This window comes from Lathamus discolor, chromosome 4 (genome assembly GCF_037157495.1).
Source record: "Lathamus discolor isolate bLatDis1 chromosome 4, bLatDis1.hap1, whole genome shotgun sequence".
NCBI lineage: Eukaryota > Metazoa > Chordata > Aves > Psittaciformes > Psittacidae > Lathamus > Lathamus discolor.
Genome location: NC_088887.1, coordinates 103,525,075 through 103,544,391, shown reverse-complemented (window position 1 = coordinate 103,544,391; position 19,317 = coordinate 103,525,075). Strand labels below are relative to the sequence as shown.

General features: G+C 35.1%; 1 protein-coding gene across 3 annotated transcripts in view; it reads left to right on the top strand.

The window, feature by feature from the left end:
- The window catches only part of NBEA (neurobeachin), a 510,937-nt gene that overhangs the window by 437,030 nt on the left and 54,590 nt on the right, over window positions 1-19,317 (top strand). For all 3 annotated transcript variants that reach the window (XM_065678397.1, XM_065678396.1, XM_065678395.1), the window contains 2 exons: window positions 688-807; window positions 11,572-11,724. In XM_065678397.1, the coding sequence (XP_065534469.1) occupies window positions 688-807; window positions 11,572-11,724 (273 nt within the window). The remainder of the gene's footprint in view (window positions 1-687; window positions 808-11,571; window positions 11,725-19,317) is intronic.

Sequence of the window (19,317 nt, the reverse complement as noted above, 5' to 3'; positions counted from 1 at the left end):
AAGTCCAGAGGAGGGCCACGAGGATGATCAGGGGCATGGAGCACCTCCCGTATGAAGACAGGCTGAGGAAGTTGGGGCTGTTCAGCCTGGAGAAGAGATGGCTGCGTGGAGACCTCATAGCAGCCTTCCAGTATCTGAAGGGAGCCTATAGGGGTACTGGGGAGGGACTCTTTGTTAGGGATGTAGGACAAGGGGTAAAACTTAAAACAGGGGAAGTTTAGGTTGAATATAAGGAAGAAGATCTTTACTGTAAGGGTGGTGAGGCACGGGAATTGATTGCCCAGGGGAGTTGTGAATGCTCCATCCCTGGCGGTGTTCAAGGCCAGGCTTGACAGAGCCTTGGGTGACAGTTTAGTGTGAGGTATCCCTGCCCATGGCAGGGGGGTTGGAACTAGATGATCTTAAGGTCTTTTCCAACCCTAACTATTCTATGATTCTATGATTCTAAAATATCCTTTCTGGGCAGAACTCGGTATTTGTGTGTGCAAAATGGGTTAGAGCCAATAAATGTATTAAGACATTCAGTACAGATACCCATGCATAGATGTAACTATGTGGTGCCATACTTTTCTTTAATTCTGCTTTATGAAGTATTTTGATCTGAAAAAATATTTGGATATTATTAGAAACCTGCTGCATGATTCCTTCTGCTGTTTTCTTAATCTGTCTTCATTTCATTAACTACAGGAGCCCTTTACAACGTTCTTTCTAAATGCAAATGATGGCAAGTTTGACCACCCAGATCGAACCTTCTCTTCAGTAGCCAGGTCTTGGAGGAACAGCCAAAGAGATACCTCAGATGTGAAGGTAACATATTCAGCTTGATCTAGTTTAAATGTCCCTGCTCTTTGCATTGGGTTTTGACTAGATGACTTTTGAGGGTCCCTTCCAAACCAAACTATTCTGTGATTCTGTAGATATTAAATAAACTGATAAAGGTGGATTTTCATTTATGGACTTTATTTTTTGTAGGGATAAAGAGGGTTTTATATTTCTTATCTTTATATTCAGTACATTAAATAAAAGGTGAATGTTACTAAAGATTATTGTCCTAATAGGAAGAAACAAAGATTCTTTGAAGTTGAGTGGACAAAAGGTGTTTTGTTTTTATACAAAACCAACCTAACTGATCTAATTTAGATCAGATAATCAGGAGACGGAGAAAAGCCCAATAAATTGTTCTTTCCTGCTGTTAACTCAATATTTGGCCCACTCCATAAAACACAGCAGGAATTGGATTTGACCTTAAAGTGTCATATTGTTATAGCTTGCCTAGCTCTGGGGTTGCATTGCCTGGGGCAATTAATAAAGCATTAATGACAAGACCCATTAAAATGTTGGCTTTTCTGTACAGCTTTAGCTTTTACTTGAATGTGCCTGGGGATATTATGCAACAATACGCATTAGATTAAAACAAATTCTACATGATATACAGAAACAGCTGGAGAGCAGGGGGATTTTACTGTTGTTATTCCTTACCTATTGTTAAACACAAAGGGTTATTGTTCATATATGTGGGACCTTATCAGAAAGAAAGCAAAATCTAATAATATTTTGAATAATATTGTCCTTTCTTGATTCTCGTTTTCTAGTAATAAAGTAAGCAAAGGCTGCAGCACACCATTAATTGCTGTTTTAGAAATTATTTTTTTAAAAGTGAATATATCTCTCTTCTGTTTTGATACTGCCACTCAAATGAGGAAATGCTAAGGTCAAGGTCACATTACCATTGTATTTTTCACTTAACCTGACCAAAGAAGAAGATGTAAATGTGTTGATTTATTTTTATTCCAGAACTCCTGTTTGCATGAATAAACCAGCAGTCTGGTATATGTGTACGTGGACAAGCCTTCTTGTTATTATTCAGTTACTAGTTAGAATAATGAATTGCAAATTGTATGGACAACTTAACATATGGGAGAAAATGCTTTTTAAAGAGGAGAAATTAAGCCATTTCATGTCTTTTTATGCTCCTTTGTAATTCAATAGTATTTTAAATACTAAAACAAAGGAAATTTCAGAACTTGGGAGGAATTTGAGTATATATCTGCTGTATTTGAAATGCAGCCGTTTCTTCAAATTCAGACTGCCGTCATTTTGATCTTTCCTTTCAATGAAATCTGATTTTCCTAGAATTTCACCAGAGTCTCTGGGAAAATGTCTTCCTAGTAGTGGGGCTGAAACAAAAGATAAGCGCCTTAAACCTAGGAATAAGGGAAGGCAGTTGGAAGTGACTGTAATATTCTTGCCTGGCTTTAGTACACAGGAGGAGGTCAGTTCAATACACAAAGGCATTGCAAAAGATAGAGTAATATTTGTGGACATACAGAGGGATGGTATTCAACTAGGGTATATAATTAGTGGAAGGATTGTTCCTAAAATAGCAACTGGGTGAATTGTCAGGAAAACAAAGAACTGAAATGTTTGTATGAAACAAAGTCTTGTGAACCAAGTGGAGTAATTTAAACTGCTGCCAGAAGCTATTGCAAGGATGTGGGAATTATGGAGGAATAACAGTTGCATTACACAATGTATTAATATTAAAAATTCCCAAGTTAGTTACTAAAATAAAATTAGTGTTAAAAAGATGTTCAAAACTGAATACTCACCTTCAGGAAAGGAACACAAAAGTTGAATATGTGTGGTAAGTATATTCTTTAGTGTCATTGAATTTAAAAGAGGGAGTTGGGGATAACATGGGTGAAATAGTAACAATTAAAGGTCAGAGTTACACTGGGGAAAAGATTGTAAAATAATGTATTCTAGAAAATGTTTGTAAGTGTTCCATAAAGCCCGAGAGTCAGATTTAGATATATATATATATATATATTTCTGTTAGGCCATTAGAATGAGAAATACGACTTGGAGCTAAGTCACGAAAGAAAATCTAATATGGGAGGCACAGATGACGTATGTTAGCCAATAAATATTTTCTCCAGATATTCCCTGACCTGACTGTTCAGGGATACTTCCAGGATTAAAGATGCTGTTTAAAATATGGTTTTGTTAATTGATGAAGATACAGCTAAGGTGGGTTTAGAAATTGACCTTGAATTGATTTATTATGAGTGGATCCAGCTTAAGATAAATAAACAAAAGTATATTTAAAAATATGAAAAGCTAAATCTTTAAGCAAAGAGAAAAAGTTCACAAGCTATCTAAATAAAAAACAAAAAGTAAAAAAAAATATAGAAAGGAGAAAAGAATTTGTAATGTATTTAATGTCAGCACTCAGTGTATTGCATCATCAAATTAATTTATTGTATATTAATACAAAGCCACTACTGGAATAAGTCTACTGAAGTATATTTCAGTAGCTTAAGCAATATATGTCACTTTCTTGCTGTTTAGTGTTCAGTTTAACAAGAAAACTTGAAGATCAGCAGGACAGCAGAAAGCTGATAGTGAGACCAAAGCTGTATCCGTAGCATTCTAACAACTAGAATATCTCACAGCATCTAAATTCCACTTGAAACAGTCTGATTAGTTACTCGTTTGTTTCAGAGCTCTGACATTCTTCAAGAAGACAAGTTTGTTGTTTTGGGTTTGTTTTTTTTTTTTTTAATTTTTCACATGTATTCATGCTGGATAAAGCAAATTCTTAGTGCTGAGAGCTAGCTAGTGGAAGTATATACCCGAGCTGGAGGGAGCCATAAGAAAAGCAGCAGATTAAGGAGTTGGATACAGGAAGAAAAATGTGTGTATGTATGTGTGGGGTAATTAATGTCTAAAAGTGAAGACTTGGTTACATAAATACTATGAAATATGGAAGCATATGAAAGGGAGAAGAACTGTTTGTCAGGGAACAAAGAGGTAAACCTCAAAGGAAAGGGGTAAGAGTTAAAAAATGCTTACTTAACCAACAGAGAATGCAAAGTTGAAGTGAAATGGGGTATTCTCTGAATTTTAATATCCTTGCAAGGGGAAGTAGTAAACGCCTTATGTCTCAAGTTTCTTAGAAGTGTAGACTGGTGAAACACTGGAAAAGCATCGAGGACAATCATGAATTGGCAAGAGGATGTGCTAGTTGACCCTTTAGGCCCTTTCCATTCTCAGAGTCTGTGTTTCTTAGCGATAAATCAAGAATGAGTATAGCAGCTAATTGTTGCTGTTCTTTGTTGCTTAAGATCTTAATGAACTGCATTTCTCAATGCCATGACATCAGGGCCAACTTTTCCCTGAGGCCTTGGAGTTCATTCTGCAAAGGGATGGGAAACTGAACTATTATTAATACCACAAATACCCCACTTTTTTTCAGTTTAGTTGTGCTACTGCTTGGAATGCCTTACAGTCTTTTTGACCATTTCAGTCAAGTTTTCAGGGAGTGGGAAAGCAGTGAGGTTTGGGGAACCACTAGGAGCCCCCTCAAAATCGCTACCCATTTTGCCCACTCTCCCAAGAGCAGCAACCACTGTCTTGCACAACAAAGGACCTTCAGCTCTGAAGTGTGAAACATCCAAAATTTCATATTCAGTAATCTGGCAACTTGTAATATTTATGTAGCAGTCCTGTAAGAAAGTGGATAGTGTGCAAAAAAGAAGATGTGTAGAGGTCGCATGAGTGCAAAATCTTGTACTCTGTCAAAGTGTTCTGCATATTTGTGTAGCTTTTTCTGGCTGCGCACACAGTGGTAAATGGGGGTCTTTGTGGATTCCAGTGTGACATGCACAGTGTAAATTGTTTTCCCACCCTAAATACTGAGTTTTTATAGTAAATAGTAAGTGTGTGGAATACGGGCTATCCATCAAAGCAGCAAACTTTGAAAACTGTTAAGAATAGCAAATGATCATTATTCATGTATTCCTTCTCATATATCGGAAATTCATCTGAGCTGCTTTAAGTGCATTTAATCTCTCATCTCGCTAATCTCATTAATTACTGTGGTACAGGTTATAAAATAATTTAAAAACAGCATGTGTAATCAATCTGACATTCTTCAATGCTGTGTATTATAAGATGGCCACAATTTTTGCTTTCAGCTACCATATTAAATAATGATATATATTGCCTTAATTCTCCATTAAAAAGGTATAATTCAAAAAAAACTTTTAGTTATTTTTTTAGGAAAGGAAAATCTGTATTCTGATTTCTTTTTTTATCAGTTAAGAAAGAGGACTATCAGGTGCTTTGTTCTTAAGTGCTTAAGTAATTTCTGAAGTACGCCAGTTTTAACTAGTAAACTGAGATTTTTAAGCAATGCAGATGCTTCCCACAACAGTGTTCTTTTGCAGCCTCAATGTAGTTTTAAAAGAAACACCCAAGCCACTTTTCAGAAATTCTGCATTAAAATTTTAAAAACAAATACTTGACATTTGCAAAAGAATTAGGAAGCTGCACTTCTGTCAGTCTCCTTTTTTCACACACGTGTCCTTTCTGACATTCTATTTCTCCCTTCCCCCTTTCTCCTCCCCTCTCCCCCTTTGTGTATGTGTAGTTTTCTCTGGAACTAAACTGTTTCACACTAAGGTAATGAAAATAGGGCTATGGCAGTAGTTTGATGAGTCAGATAAACAAACCATAATTGCTACATCTCAAATTGTGGGAAAAGGTACTCTGTCTTTGAAAAATGTAATATATGATAAATTGTTGCTCAATGGATGATTAGAGATCTGCTTAGATGATTTTGTTCCTTTGGGACAAACATTTCAACTGTTTTCGTTCATTTTCAAAGGAACCTGTTCACCTACAGTGGATGAAACACAATTAATACAGTATGCGCTATGTTAAAGTTGTAACACACAAGGGATAACCTGGATAACAGTTTATTTTATTGTGTCTCCTTTTATCAACATCGACCTTCTCTTGAGATAATCAGTACAAGCTGGAGGAAGAATGAATGTTCATGGAGTGACCTTTGAGCAAGTCACCCGGAAATGACCATAACTTGGCCAGTCAGCTTTCACATTTTTAACTTTCCACCTCCCTGCTGCTCCAGTTTTTGGTAACATTGACTTCCCCAGAACCTCCTGTTCAGGCACTAATCTTTCCTAATGCCTCTCAAGCTTGTTATAGTACTTTTTGAATTGTGTGTTTAGAATTTAGAAAGGTAGCTCTGACAAAATGTCATTAAGATACCTAGTATGAATTAACACAGTTAATAGAAGTACTCATGAGTGACTCATTGACCTAGTACTGAGCTCTTGTGGAATTAATGGATGCCAGGGGATCAACCTTTTTGGAGGAAAAAGAAAAAAAAAAAGAGAAATGGCAGCTTTAAAACCTTAAAGTGAATTATATTAGAAAAGTGAAAACGTCTGGATTGGATTTGATTTTGTTGGGAGTCCATAAAATAGTATACCCTTAGCAAAACATATTAAACAGAAATGTCAGATTTGAAGCAAGTGGTGTACAATTATGATAGTGTTAATAGTGGTCCTCTATCACCACAAGGCATATTTTTAAAGTTTAATTTCTCAGCAGCTTGGATTTGTCACAGGCTTGTAAATTAGAAAATGCATTTGGGGATGTTTTCTTATATGAAGACACAAGGCATATAATACTGTTAACTATACCTTAGGGTTTTAGTATAGCTATTAAAATAAACTAGAGATCCCATTTACAGACAAGAAATGTCTGTTATAATATTCATTTTACCTTTTTTTTTACACCCCTCAGTAGCTTTATTGCATCGTTCTTCATCTGAGAAGAGCCAAGCTTCTCGGGCAGTTTGAAAGGTAGCTGACTGTTAAATGATAGAAAGCTAACCTGTCTTATTAGAACTGTGAATGAAAGGGGAGCAGAGGAGGTTACCAGCTCGCGAAATGTCAAGGACAACTAGACAGAAATTACTGCAAATAGATTTAGATCACTAGAATCCCTATTTTTATTAACTCTTTGAACTCTAGATATTTCTTGTGGTAAGAAATTACCCATGACAGGTTATGTAGTCAGAAAGATTTATTTAGAACCTTTGATATGTTTTGGCAAGAGCAAAGAAACCAATAAAACTTACTGAATTGCATCAGTTAATACAAAATTATATATCAGCTGAATGACTTACAATAACAATATGCACTTAAAATGCTTAATTGGTCTGTAACCATTTAAAAATACCTTACTTTTAAAGGTATTGGTCTTTGGTGTTCCTTTTCTTTGCATTCCCTCATTTTATGCTTGCAAACTGCTATAACTTCTGGGAAAGATTTTATGTTGTTATTTTTGATATTTTTCATCGTGTCTTTAGATTGGCTAAGTCAATGTGTGTAGTGGAGGAAAAAAGTATTTTGAGATTTGTCTTTCATGAACATTTGTACCTTGAAACATAAACTCAAAATCATGATATCTTCAAACAAGCATTCCTTTGCGTAGACCTGACTGTGCATCGACCTTTTACTAGCAGTGCCACTGAAGGTGTACTAAGAGTTTTAAGGATCCACTTATCAGCCGTTCTGTCTATCAAGTGGAAAGCTGATTGGGAGAGAGGTGGTCTTCTGTGTCCCATCCCTTGGTGTAAATACCATCCTTGAGATAAATTTTTCCCCTGCTAGTTTCTGAGTCTCCTTTTCCCTATCTTCAGGGTGAATTTAACAATGACGCTTCTAAAGTATGGAGTTGGTGATTTGTGAGAAGCTGTGTTGTATGGTGAATTGCACTGTGCATGAAAATGAATGCAAAATGGCAGATACTGTCAGAAAAGCATGCAATCTTAATCTCTGATATAAAGACCACAGAAGTTGTTAAAAACATTTATTTTGGCTTCTGTGTGATGAACGCGTGACAAAATATAATAAGGCCAAAGTACATATAGGAGTAAATTAAGTTATGCACTGTATAGGAATAATTCTACTGGATATTTGGGGAGATTAAAATAATATTTTACGTATCTGTAACTAAAACTTAAGCAATGTGGCAATACGGAAGGTAAGATCATTTTCCTTCATTTGGACTTGTAGGAACTGAAAGGCTGTAAAGCTGTAGGATAATGCTTTCCAAACATTTAATAGACTGTGCAAATAGAAAACAGTGATTTGGTCTCTGTATCTGGGATGGATTGATAGCTAGGACAAGGGGAAATGCTCTTAGATTGTATAATGAATGATTCAGGCCAGGTGATAGGTAAAACTTTCTCAGGTAAAAAGTACTGAAATCCGTTGATGGAAGGGTTGTGGAGCTGCTGTCACTCAAATTCTTGAACAACAGGGTAGACAGATACCTGGCTGGGAAGTTGGTATAGTTGAATGTCTTCTGGAACAGAGGAATGGGCAAGGTTGCCTCTCCAAATGTAACCCTGAAAGAGATATTTGAAGCATCAAAACAGCTGTCTCTCTCTAGCCATAATCTTTGTTAGAATATGAACTAGCACAAACCCACTTAGGAAACAAAGAAAAAGAGCCAAACTCTGGCTAAGAAAAATGTTAATAGGTTTCAAAAATAACTCTAGCCATTGCTAGTGTTATCCTTTCTTTCATTCTTGTGTTCATTCTTACAACTTTCAGTGGCTTTTTGCTTAAAGAAATTCTCTGTGACCTTCAGTTGTCATCTCACTGTCTCCATTGAGGTTCGCTCCTGTCTGTTCCTTCCTTTTCCAAGCAACCTCCCAGGCTCCATCCTTGCTGCCTGCATTGTCCTTGATAATCCTTCCTCTGTCTGCCTCTCCCAGCTTGTACTTCTCCTAGCGGATTGTGCTCAGGGGCCCTAGGGAAGTGAATCTTCACCTTTCCATCCTCACGTGGCACCTGCCATTGGCATGAGGTAGAAGAGAAAACCTCTTCAATTTTTTTTCTCAGCAGAATAAAAAGTGAACACATAATATTAGCAAATTCATACTTACAAGGTGCCACAAGTTTTCATAATGGTTCTCTGTTTTAGTTTATATTCATTCATTCTCTAGAAATGAAAAGGGGGTGAATTTATCTGAGCTGTTTTTAAGTGCTGTGGTTTCTTAGTCTAATCAATAGTGGAGACAGCAAAACTGCAAGAGGAATATCACAAATATCAAAAACAGTGGTTAGTGCAAAGTACAGGAAATATGTAAGTATCTATGAAAGGCCACATGCAAAATTGTCCGTATCTCAAGGAAAGGTTCAATTTGTGCTAAACAGTACTCAAATAAGCACAAAAAATTGTAGGCTGCACTAAAAGTAACACCGAAGAGAATCCTGAGGCTGTAACATAGTTGGCTCATTACCTTTTTTTAAAATGCTATGTTTAGTTTTGTTACTTTGATGTTTAGTTTTGTTACTTTGACTAAAAAGTAAAATTGAATTAACAGATTTGTGACTGGAAAGATAAGGGTTCTAGAGAGAGTTTATTTGAAGAGGATTTAGATGTCTGACACTGGTTAGTTTCCAGAGCATAGGAGTAAGACAGGTCAAACTAAACATATACAACATAATAAATCTTATGAAGAAAGTTAATTGCATGCTTTCTATTTATTCTATTTCTATTTATGTTTTGTGCTGTACCAGGCAAAGGAACATTAAATTACACTGAAAGCAAATAGCAACAAAGATAAAATTACTAAATAGAAATACCATTAAAAATACTTAATGACTTAGATCCCTTTGTTTCAAGATACCCCTGAAATCAGAAGTTTAGTAGAATTCAGTTAGACACTAGATGTGTCTCTGGGTAGCACAAATCTTTGAGATTTGTTGCATGTAAAAGTTCACAATTAGATCCTAGAATATCTAAAACTGAAAAAGGAAATTTAAGAGTTAAAGTATCTTTGATGGAATCTAAACCTGCTTGCTATTTGACGTTACAGATTAGTACACCACCAAGGTGCACACAAAATGGTAATAATTAGAAAACTGGTATGTTTTTCAAGGTTTCTATACAAAATAGAAATTAATTTCGCTTACTTTTTTTTAATAAATTCTGTTCCATTTAAATATTAAATTTTAATTTAATTTTGACTTACTGATATTTTATCATTCTGAGGTCTTTACAGATATTACTTTTCTTTAAGGCAATGCTTTTAATTTGTCAATGATTTGTATGGTAGCCCATGTTGGGTTGTGGCCAGCTGTTAGGCCCAAGTTACTAGTACTTTGTTGAGCTCTGGAAAGATTAATGTCTAGTTTTCTCCTGCTGTGAGGATCATTCATTCTTCTTTGGGTTCCATTAGAGAAAGCAAACGGGCTTCCTAAGGAACCTGAGCGTTAGCAAATCCTGTCTAGCGGAGAGGGGCAAAGGTTATTTTTAGAAACATTCTGAGTATATTAGAGGTATATAATAAAACTTAAGATTGTCAGTAAAATAATATTTTTTCTTTTATAGGATATTCAGGATTGATTTTAGTTTGGTTTTGCTCTAGCGGCTGTTTTATTATTTACTGCATGCAATATTTTTTTAATTTTTTTTGCTTTTTGAAATTATAGCTCATTTCAAACTAAGCTATTCATGCTTAGGCTTGTCTCACTTGGTTAATGTTTTGCACTGGTAAGGTATTGATTTGCATTGCATTGAAGTCTAATCTGCGTTCAGACTGGTTTCAGCATATTAAAAATAATGTAAAGAAGTAAGTAAATTGCCTCCCAAAACATACTTAAAATTGTAATATAAATATTACCCTTTTTTTTTTTTTTTTAATGAACATATTTGAAAGGACCATCTATGTTTTAACTGGTCTATTCTCTATGGAGTTGCAGATCAGCTTTAATTAGATAAGTTTGTGTCTGCAGTGATTTTTTTTATGCTTCGCGTGTCTGCAGCCTTTGAAAGGACCACAGAGAGATTCAGGTTTCACCTGCTGTGTTATCAGTTTTGATCATGTTACACAGCTGAACATAATAAAGCTTTTAATAATGTAATTTAGTGAATTTACTCCATATCTGGATATTAGAAAAGAGGTAGCAGGCCTGAAAGCTTTTTGTTATTGCAGTTCAGTACTTACTGCTAAAATGATAGACAGCAACAAATGGCAGTATTTATTATGTCAAAATGCATTTTTGTTTAGCTGTCCTGGAAATTGGGAAAAACTTTGCACTAACTTATCTATAACATATTAATGCTGTGCAGATGATCTTTGCTACTTAGTCATTGATCTTTCACAGTTTATATATCATGTGTTTGTTTTAAGGACATTTTTTTTGTGCTTTTTCCTCCATGTATTTTTAATTTTTTCTTACAGTAGAAAAATAATTTCACCATGAATTCTTTCTCCTTATATAGGTAATAAAGTTGCCATATTTTCTTATGCAATTAAAGAATATAGAGGAAGTAAATTTGAGACAGTGTTATATCAGGAACTTCCTCCCCTCCCTCCCTCCCTTTGAGTATTTCAGTTAAATAGTGATTAAAATATACGACATTATTTATAATGTTGAAGGCTAAGCATACAGTTTCTCCTACCTGTTATCCTGAAAAGGTGTCCTTTATTGGTATGCTCTGCTTTTCAAAAGTTATGCTTTTCATAATAACAGTTATGGGCAAAACAAAGATTGAATATTTAATTACAAAAAATATGTTTGATTCTAAGTTCAAAAAACAGATTATAAAACACTTAAACAAGTGTGCATAAGCAAAGCCAAAAAATCTTTAATTTGTATAGCAGAGCCTGATTCTGGCAGCACTCTTTAACGTCTCTGTATAAATGTGAACTCTCATTGTGTGTTTTCTCCATGCTAGGAGTTAATTCCAGAGTTTTACTACCTACCAGAGATGTTTGTCAACAGTAATGGCTATAATCTAGGAATCAGGGAAGATGAAGTTGTTGTGAATGATGTTGATCTCCCCCCATGGGCCAAGAAGCCTGAAGACTTTGTCCGTATCAACAGGATGGTAAGCTGAACTTTAGCCTAAGTAATGAGTTCTCTGTTTTAACAAGCTAAACTAAAGCCATTTTTCGTATCTTTAGAACTAGATTTATAGAAATAAAATAAAAAGTGAAGGAGAATTTGCATTCTGTCTTGCTTGACAGAATGCTTTATTTTAGAGTGGATTTTCCTTCCATATGCCCAAATCATGGAAAATGAAATTCACTTATTTGTTCTCTCATGAGAAAACATGAGATGGGCATGAGTTGGACAGTACAGAATAGCCTGAAAAATATGTCTGTTCCTCCTCACTACTTTCTACATCAAAAAAAAAAAAAAGTTATTGTAAATGCTGGTATCTTGCAAGATGTATTGTATTCATTACTTGACCAAAGCTATGCACTTCCTATTCATTGAAGATGAACTGGAAGTGTAGAAATATGAACATAAGTCAGTAACTGCAGTCTCTGAAGAAATTTTGCAAAAGAACTGCTCTGATGTAAATTACCATGAAGTCTGCAAAATTTAAGCATGAAAAACATTTATCTATATTGTATGGTTTTTGATTAATTCGATGATTTTTTTAATGATAGAGGCACTATGCACATATGCTTCTCGTATTTTTCAGGAAAACAAGGTATATTCTGATTTGGCCAGCAATAGTTCAGTTTAAGGTTATATTCTGGAAATGGGTCTTCCTTAAAATCGTATTGCTTGTCTTGCTTACAGAGTTTGGACTATATGTTGAATAAGCTGTGGGTTTCCATACGGTTGCAGAACTTTTCAGCTTATGCATTACTGCATATATAGTGCTTTTGTAGTAGCATTGTATGTCTAGCAGTGTTGTGTTTCTTCTAATCACTTTGGCAATTTAATTTCAAGAACCGTCTCTTTAAAGAAAATTGTCCTTTGGGACTTGAAAGAAAAAGTGGCCATTTAAAATTCAAAAGAATAATATTATAAAACCAAATCTCTTCCCAGATGTATATGATTTAGAAGTGTCCTCCATTTAGAATAGTAAATGGTTTGATATTTGTGTAGCAGTCTCCTAAGGAAGTGGTGGCAACCTCATCACTTGGGACATCTGAAATGCACTTCCCAGAGTACAAGAAGTGTGTTCCAGGGAGTAGCCTTTGTTGGCAGGATGAACCTGAACAACATTTTCCTTCTTTTGTTCAGCTGATCTCTCTTATAGATGCATGTATTGTAACATTATTTTTAAAAGCAAGTAATTGTCACAGCTGGTAGCAATAAATTCAGTTTTACTAGCAAATATGGAGATTGCCTCAAAGGGTATCTACATTCCATTCACATTTTCAAATGTGGGAGGCACAGTCACAGGTACATGTCTCCAGAGTACACATGCTGCTGCACATAGCCCCTTTTTAAAAGATTGTGGTTGTGGCTAAACCTGAACTGGGCCAAGGAGTGAGAACACTAAAGTTGACCAAGAGATTTAGTTTTGACATTTGTAAGAACAGAAGTGTGATACTTTAGTGAAAAGGGATAAACAAGCTGCCACCTTTCGGGGAATATAATGAGAGAAGCATATTAATGACTCCCTTTGGGAAATTTTATAAAGAATGTTCGTTCTTGTATCCTAGATTTTGTTTTCTCCATCTTTCCACAAAGATGGAATGATTAATAGGAGGATAAAAGGTGCTGTGACATGAGACCACTTGAAGAAAAGTGCTACCTTTAGTTTATTTGATTTCTCTCATGAAATTTCTGCTTTTTTGAAAATCACATAGGAGCTCTCTACAGAAATGTTTTATGATGTTGAAGAAAACAACTTGCATGAATTTAGAGTGTAGCATTAATGCTCCTTCAGGACTATACTTTCAAGAAAGGCTAATAGTTAAAAGCTGGAAACGCGATTTAAATTTTAAGCTGTAGCAGCACTAAGGACTGATTCCATACGCGTGGAATTACGCTCAGACCGCAAGGAGACAGACAAACTGATGTTAAGATTAGAATAGTATTAGAATTACAGTCTTCAGCTAATTGAGTACTTTTCAGCTCTCTAGCATCAGAAATTACCTCACTTATGCATCATATCCTTCCTATACTGTCTTTTACTCCTGTCCCCATAGATGTGAGCATCATGCCGTTATTACATGGTTTTGCCTGGAGGCAGTTTCTGCATGGCTTTTATTCATCCCAGCATCTACTTTTAGCAAAGCATGATTAGTAGTTAAAATTCAGTTCTACACAGATATATGCTATCTTAAAGTGAGCAGTCTGATGATGTTCACAAATGATAATAAAGTTGAGAATTGCCTAGAAAGCAGGAGAAAGAGGCATAGATTTATTTGACTTAGATGCAGAAAATACACTGAAAATCACCTTGAGAGGAAAAAATTAAAGATACTCAATAGGAATCAAAGTCTGGAAACAAAAATAGTACCAAAACTAGAGCAGTAGCAAGGGGAAGGGTGGCAAAGAGCAGCAATTCAATTAGATAAAACTGTAATTCTCTGTTCACCAGAAATAAGTGTATTTTGATGCCATCTATGGAAAATCATTGCATCACAGAGGATGGAAACAGTTGTACCGGTCTATGGTTCTTTTGAGGCTGCACCTGGAATATTGGATTCACTGCTGAGAGACTAGATGACAGAAGAAGTATTCGCATTTGGATGTAGTTCAGAGGATAGAAATTAAAGTGAATAACTTTGGAGTGTTTAAAGAGTGTGATATATAAGAGTGTTTTATAAAGGCTATTATAAAATAGCAAGTAGCTAAAGCAGGATAATCCCTGTCAAGAAAATGCAGATCGTGTGTGTAGTAACAAGTAATGGAATTACATTTTGAAAGTGTAGTGGCTTGAGTGTATAATAATTTTTCAGAAAAACTTCCTCACATAGGAGTTTATTAGTGTATCCAGCAAACTGCCAGTTTTTGGTCACCGGAATTGTACTGGTCAAAGTAACAAATATAAGGGGATTGGAAAGTTTGACATTCCCTACCTCATGTCTGATTCCATGTTTTGAACCAGCCAACAGACGTATTACTCTGTTAGGTCATCCTCAGGCCAAGCTTTGGCTGTTATTCAAGAATCTATCTTGAGACAAAAAAAAAAGCCTGGGTGTGGTGCTGACGTGTAAAACACAGCAAGCTTGTGCAAGCCTGGAATTTCTACAGCAACTTAACAAAGCAAGTAGAGAACATGTTTACAGGAAAGCCACAGAAAATAGAGGAATATTTCACATAGGTGTTGTCCTCATCCCTTGTCTATTGAAATAAGTGGTCGTCATTTAATTTCAGTGGAAAGGATCATGTGTGGTACTGTGGAACATATAATGGGATCTTGTTTTCCCTTAGCTGACATTATTTCCTTCTGTTCATGCATATTGTTTACTTGCTGCAGGCACATATAATGTGTAATTTTATGTGGGAGTAAGTACAAATCCTTATATACTTGCACATTTATGAATGTAAACATTTTCTTTAAATAACAGAAAGAATTTCAGCATTCATGCGTAGACTTACCAAAGCGAACGGGGAACGGCCTAGAAAACATCACAGAGACACAGTGGCATAAATCAATGTGATTTAACAAAGTGGTTAACAAGCTTTACTAAAATTCTGTGCAAATTAATAAATGGCAGGCAGGATTTTGGTGTTGTTTTATATGATTCTTCAGCTGGGTGTTTTACACTTCTAACTAAACACAGAAATTGCAGTGGAAATGGTTTTCCATCATAATAGATTCTTTAAAACTTGTGAAAATTAGGCTTGTTATAAAGGCTGGAAAAGATATTCTCTCAAGTTACTTTTAAGACTTTTTGCAATAGCTTCTAAAGCAGTCAGTGTATAGGTCAGGGGTGTTGTAGCAGTTTTGTTTATCCATAAAAAGCTAGACTGATTACTACAGAGTTACTCATGAAACATTAATAAAGCACTACGTTCAATGCTAACATGATTATGGTTTGACCTCGGTGATGGCACAAAGGACAGAGCCAGAAAGTGTCCCTGATAACATTACCCTAATGCTGGGCTCATCAATCATAATCTCACAGTTTACCAGGAAAAAAAACCCTACACATAAAACCTTTCACAGATGTGCATCTGTAGTCCTACTCAGCCTCTCAGTCCCCACAGATTTAGAGCAGTCCTGAGAGCCAGAAATAGAACAGATTCAGTCAGTAAGTCAAGCATGTTCAATCAAGGCAGGGAACACCACTGTGAAACACTGAAGCAGAGCTTTTGTAATAAGCATTCTTTAGTTTTGAAACAAAAGATGCAAGATTGTGTAATTCAAAGTTAATTATAATGATATTTTCATTATGGCTTATGCACATATTATATTGCAAATTACAGTGTTGAGGAAAATGCTTTCACTGTAAATTATATTTTTGAGAGACTAAATGGTGTCCTGTTTTTGTTATACATATTTTGTTCCAATTACATAACTGTTACTAAGACTGAATTTTCTTTCTGTCTTTGAAATGATTTATTTGCACTCTTCTACTGCTGCCAGTTACATTTTTGTACAGTTCCCTGGCTATTCAGAAGCATACATAGTATTTCATAATTAAAAAGCTTCTTGAATAGTCATTAGAAACATCTATTATGAAATCTCTGTGCTATGAGGTTCTGGAAGGTATGTCTTTTCTCCTCACCATTCAGCAGCAGTTGACATTCCTTTTTACCAGATAAGCAGTAGATAAGATTTGATATTATTTCTTCAGTAATAGCTTTGATTTTATTTTGAGTATTGCCAAGATTCGTCCTCAGTGCAATTAAAACTCATTCAGCTAATAGGGGTTTCGATGCAATTTGGAAATGGCAGTAATTTTTTTTTAAATTATATGTATCTTACTGAAGAATCTTATTTACATCTTGAAGATGATCTCATAAAGGATCAGTTTCTGTGCAGGCATCTCTGAAAAACCCAGATCTGTAGAATGCACTTCTGTCACTTTTATAAAACTATCCCTTTGTTTAAACAGTAATTTCAGATATTAGGATTGCCTGGTTTATTTTAAGACAAGAGTCAAAGATTTTACTCCACAGTTAGTACAGGAAATGGTAAATGAGGCAGAGAAATACTAGCCAGAGAGAATCTGTGTATTCAATTGCTGCAGAGCATGGATGTGAAGGGAGAGAAGAAAAACCCCACTCGCAGCTAGTGAAACAGCTAATGGTATGTTATTGGGCAGATCTACAAAACTGAAGTGTCTCAGAGTAGTTTTAAGAAGATATTTTTAAACATACTGAATAAAAGTTAATAACAAGATACAGTGGCAGTTCATGGAGAGACAGACAGCATATAGCTATGCAGGGGAGGGAAACAAGACAGGAAATGCAGAATTAGGGCAGGCAGGTGCAGCTGTGGTCCGAATGAGGGGCAGCATCAGAGCTTTCCTCTGCTCTGGATGCACAAAAAAAATGCAGGTAACACAAAACATTGTGTTGGAAAGAGGTTGGAATAGAGTATTTCATTAATCCGGAATTCTTGACAGTTTACACAGCGCATAGTGTGCATAAAAATAAAACCCAATGCCTCCTACTGCAATCTCTGTAAAAAATAATTTTAACATCAAATTAGGATGAGTGGCAAGTGTGCAGTGTTCATACTGCACAAATGTCTGAAAAGTGCTATAGTGATTGATCCCATCAAGCAGCAACTTGGCTTATATTAACTTTATTTATACATATATTATATGTATAATATATAATTATTTATATTATATGTATATTTTTATATATATATGTATATTTATATTATATGTATATATAATTATTTATATATTATATGTATAATATATAATTATTTATATTATATATAAATATAATATATATTTATATATATTTATATATATATAAATATATATAATATATATATATAAATATATATATTTATATAAATATATAAATATATATTTATAATTATATATATAAATATAATTTATATATATATATAAAAATTTATATAATATATAATATATATATATTATATATATATAATATATAATTATTTATATTATACATAAACATAAGTTTACTAATACCTGTTTATATTTTATAACTGCTACAGGTTTCATTTTCAGCCTATGGAACACATGTGCATACACTTGCCTGCAAACACACAAAAACCCCTGTACGTTTATTTCAAAATATATATATATACAGAAAATATATTTATACATATATATACACACCCTAGATGTATAATAACCCCTGTGGTTTACCTGTTGGCAGTAAAAAGCCCTCCATTGAAAACAGTAACGCAAAAGGCTCCTTCCTCACAACAAAATCCATGAAAAAGTACTGACTCAAATGCTATTTGAAAGTGAAGCCTTAATGACAGTGGTTCAAGCAAGTTCAATTTGAGAATGCCTGAATAAAACTGTTTTCTGTATACTTCAGTTATAATAGAAAATAAGCTGGATATTATCTCATTTCTGTTTAACAGTAAGAATCTTAAAAAAACATAAATAATGTTACCTAATTGAAGAAGTAATAATTACTGTTGCCTTTCTAAAAAAACAAAAAAAGTTTCCTTATATGTCACATTAAAAATGTGCTCAAAAAATTAATAATTATTGTTGCCTTTCTAAAAAAAAAGTTTCCTTATATGTCACATTAAAAATATGCTCAAAAAAATAAGCGCCACAATGTTTTAAAGGGAAAATATTACTGAAAAATACTGTTCTTTAGGGCTATCACCAGCCTCATTTGAATATATTATTGTTATCTTTTTCTGCATGTTGTTCCTACTGTATCTACAAATTATTTTTTACACAGAAGAATCTCTCACCCTATTCCCTACTGAGCATTGCATATTCTTGAGAAACCAAATGATGTACTGTCAACAGTGAACAGCTCATAAATTTTCAGGAGACACTTACATAGAGGGAAAGCAGCCTGTGCATTAGAGCAAATTAGGGAGAGGATTCTGCAAGTATCGCATGAGTAGTGTTGCCGAAGTACTTGAGAGAAACACCAGCTGACCAGGTCATATGTGATATTAGAAGCTTTCTCCTGGCTAAAACACGAATCAGGAGCCTTGTCTCCACTGAGGTCCAGGTGGGACTTTGTGGCCTTTTAGTGTCCCATTCTTGAGTACACTTTGCCTATTGTTTTTACCTTGCACTATACCCCACAGGACACCCCGATGGAGAGGCCATGAACTTCACGCAGCAGCATCACAGCCTGCAGCTGAAGGCTGTGTAGTGTTAAAGGCCCATGCAGAACCACTCTCCTCACAGTGCTGGCTCCTCTCTCCAACTTCCCCTCTGGTCTCTGCCCCAAATCCCACACCATACCAGTCTTCCACCACACTGTGCCTGGCGGGCACAGTGCTGTTAGTCCCCTTGCTGCCGCCAACATCCTCACAGCAACTCTTTCAACTTCCAATTTTGTGTGGAGTTTTGAAATTTATAGTTCAACATAATTAAATTCACTCCTTCCAGATTTCACTGAAGTTTCCTTAGAAACTAAGGTTCTTCTCCAAGGAACTAAGTACCTGAAGGTTTTTTAAAGAATCGTTAGACCTATAGATGCAGGGCAATAAATATACTTAAAGAACTGGAGACAAAGACATGACATGCTGCTGTTAAAAAGTAGCTCATTTATTTTGTAAGTTATTAAAGAGCCATTCATCCATGTG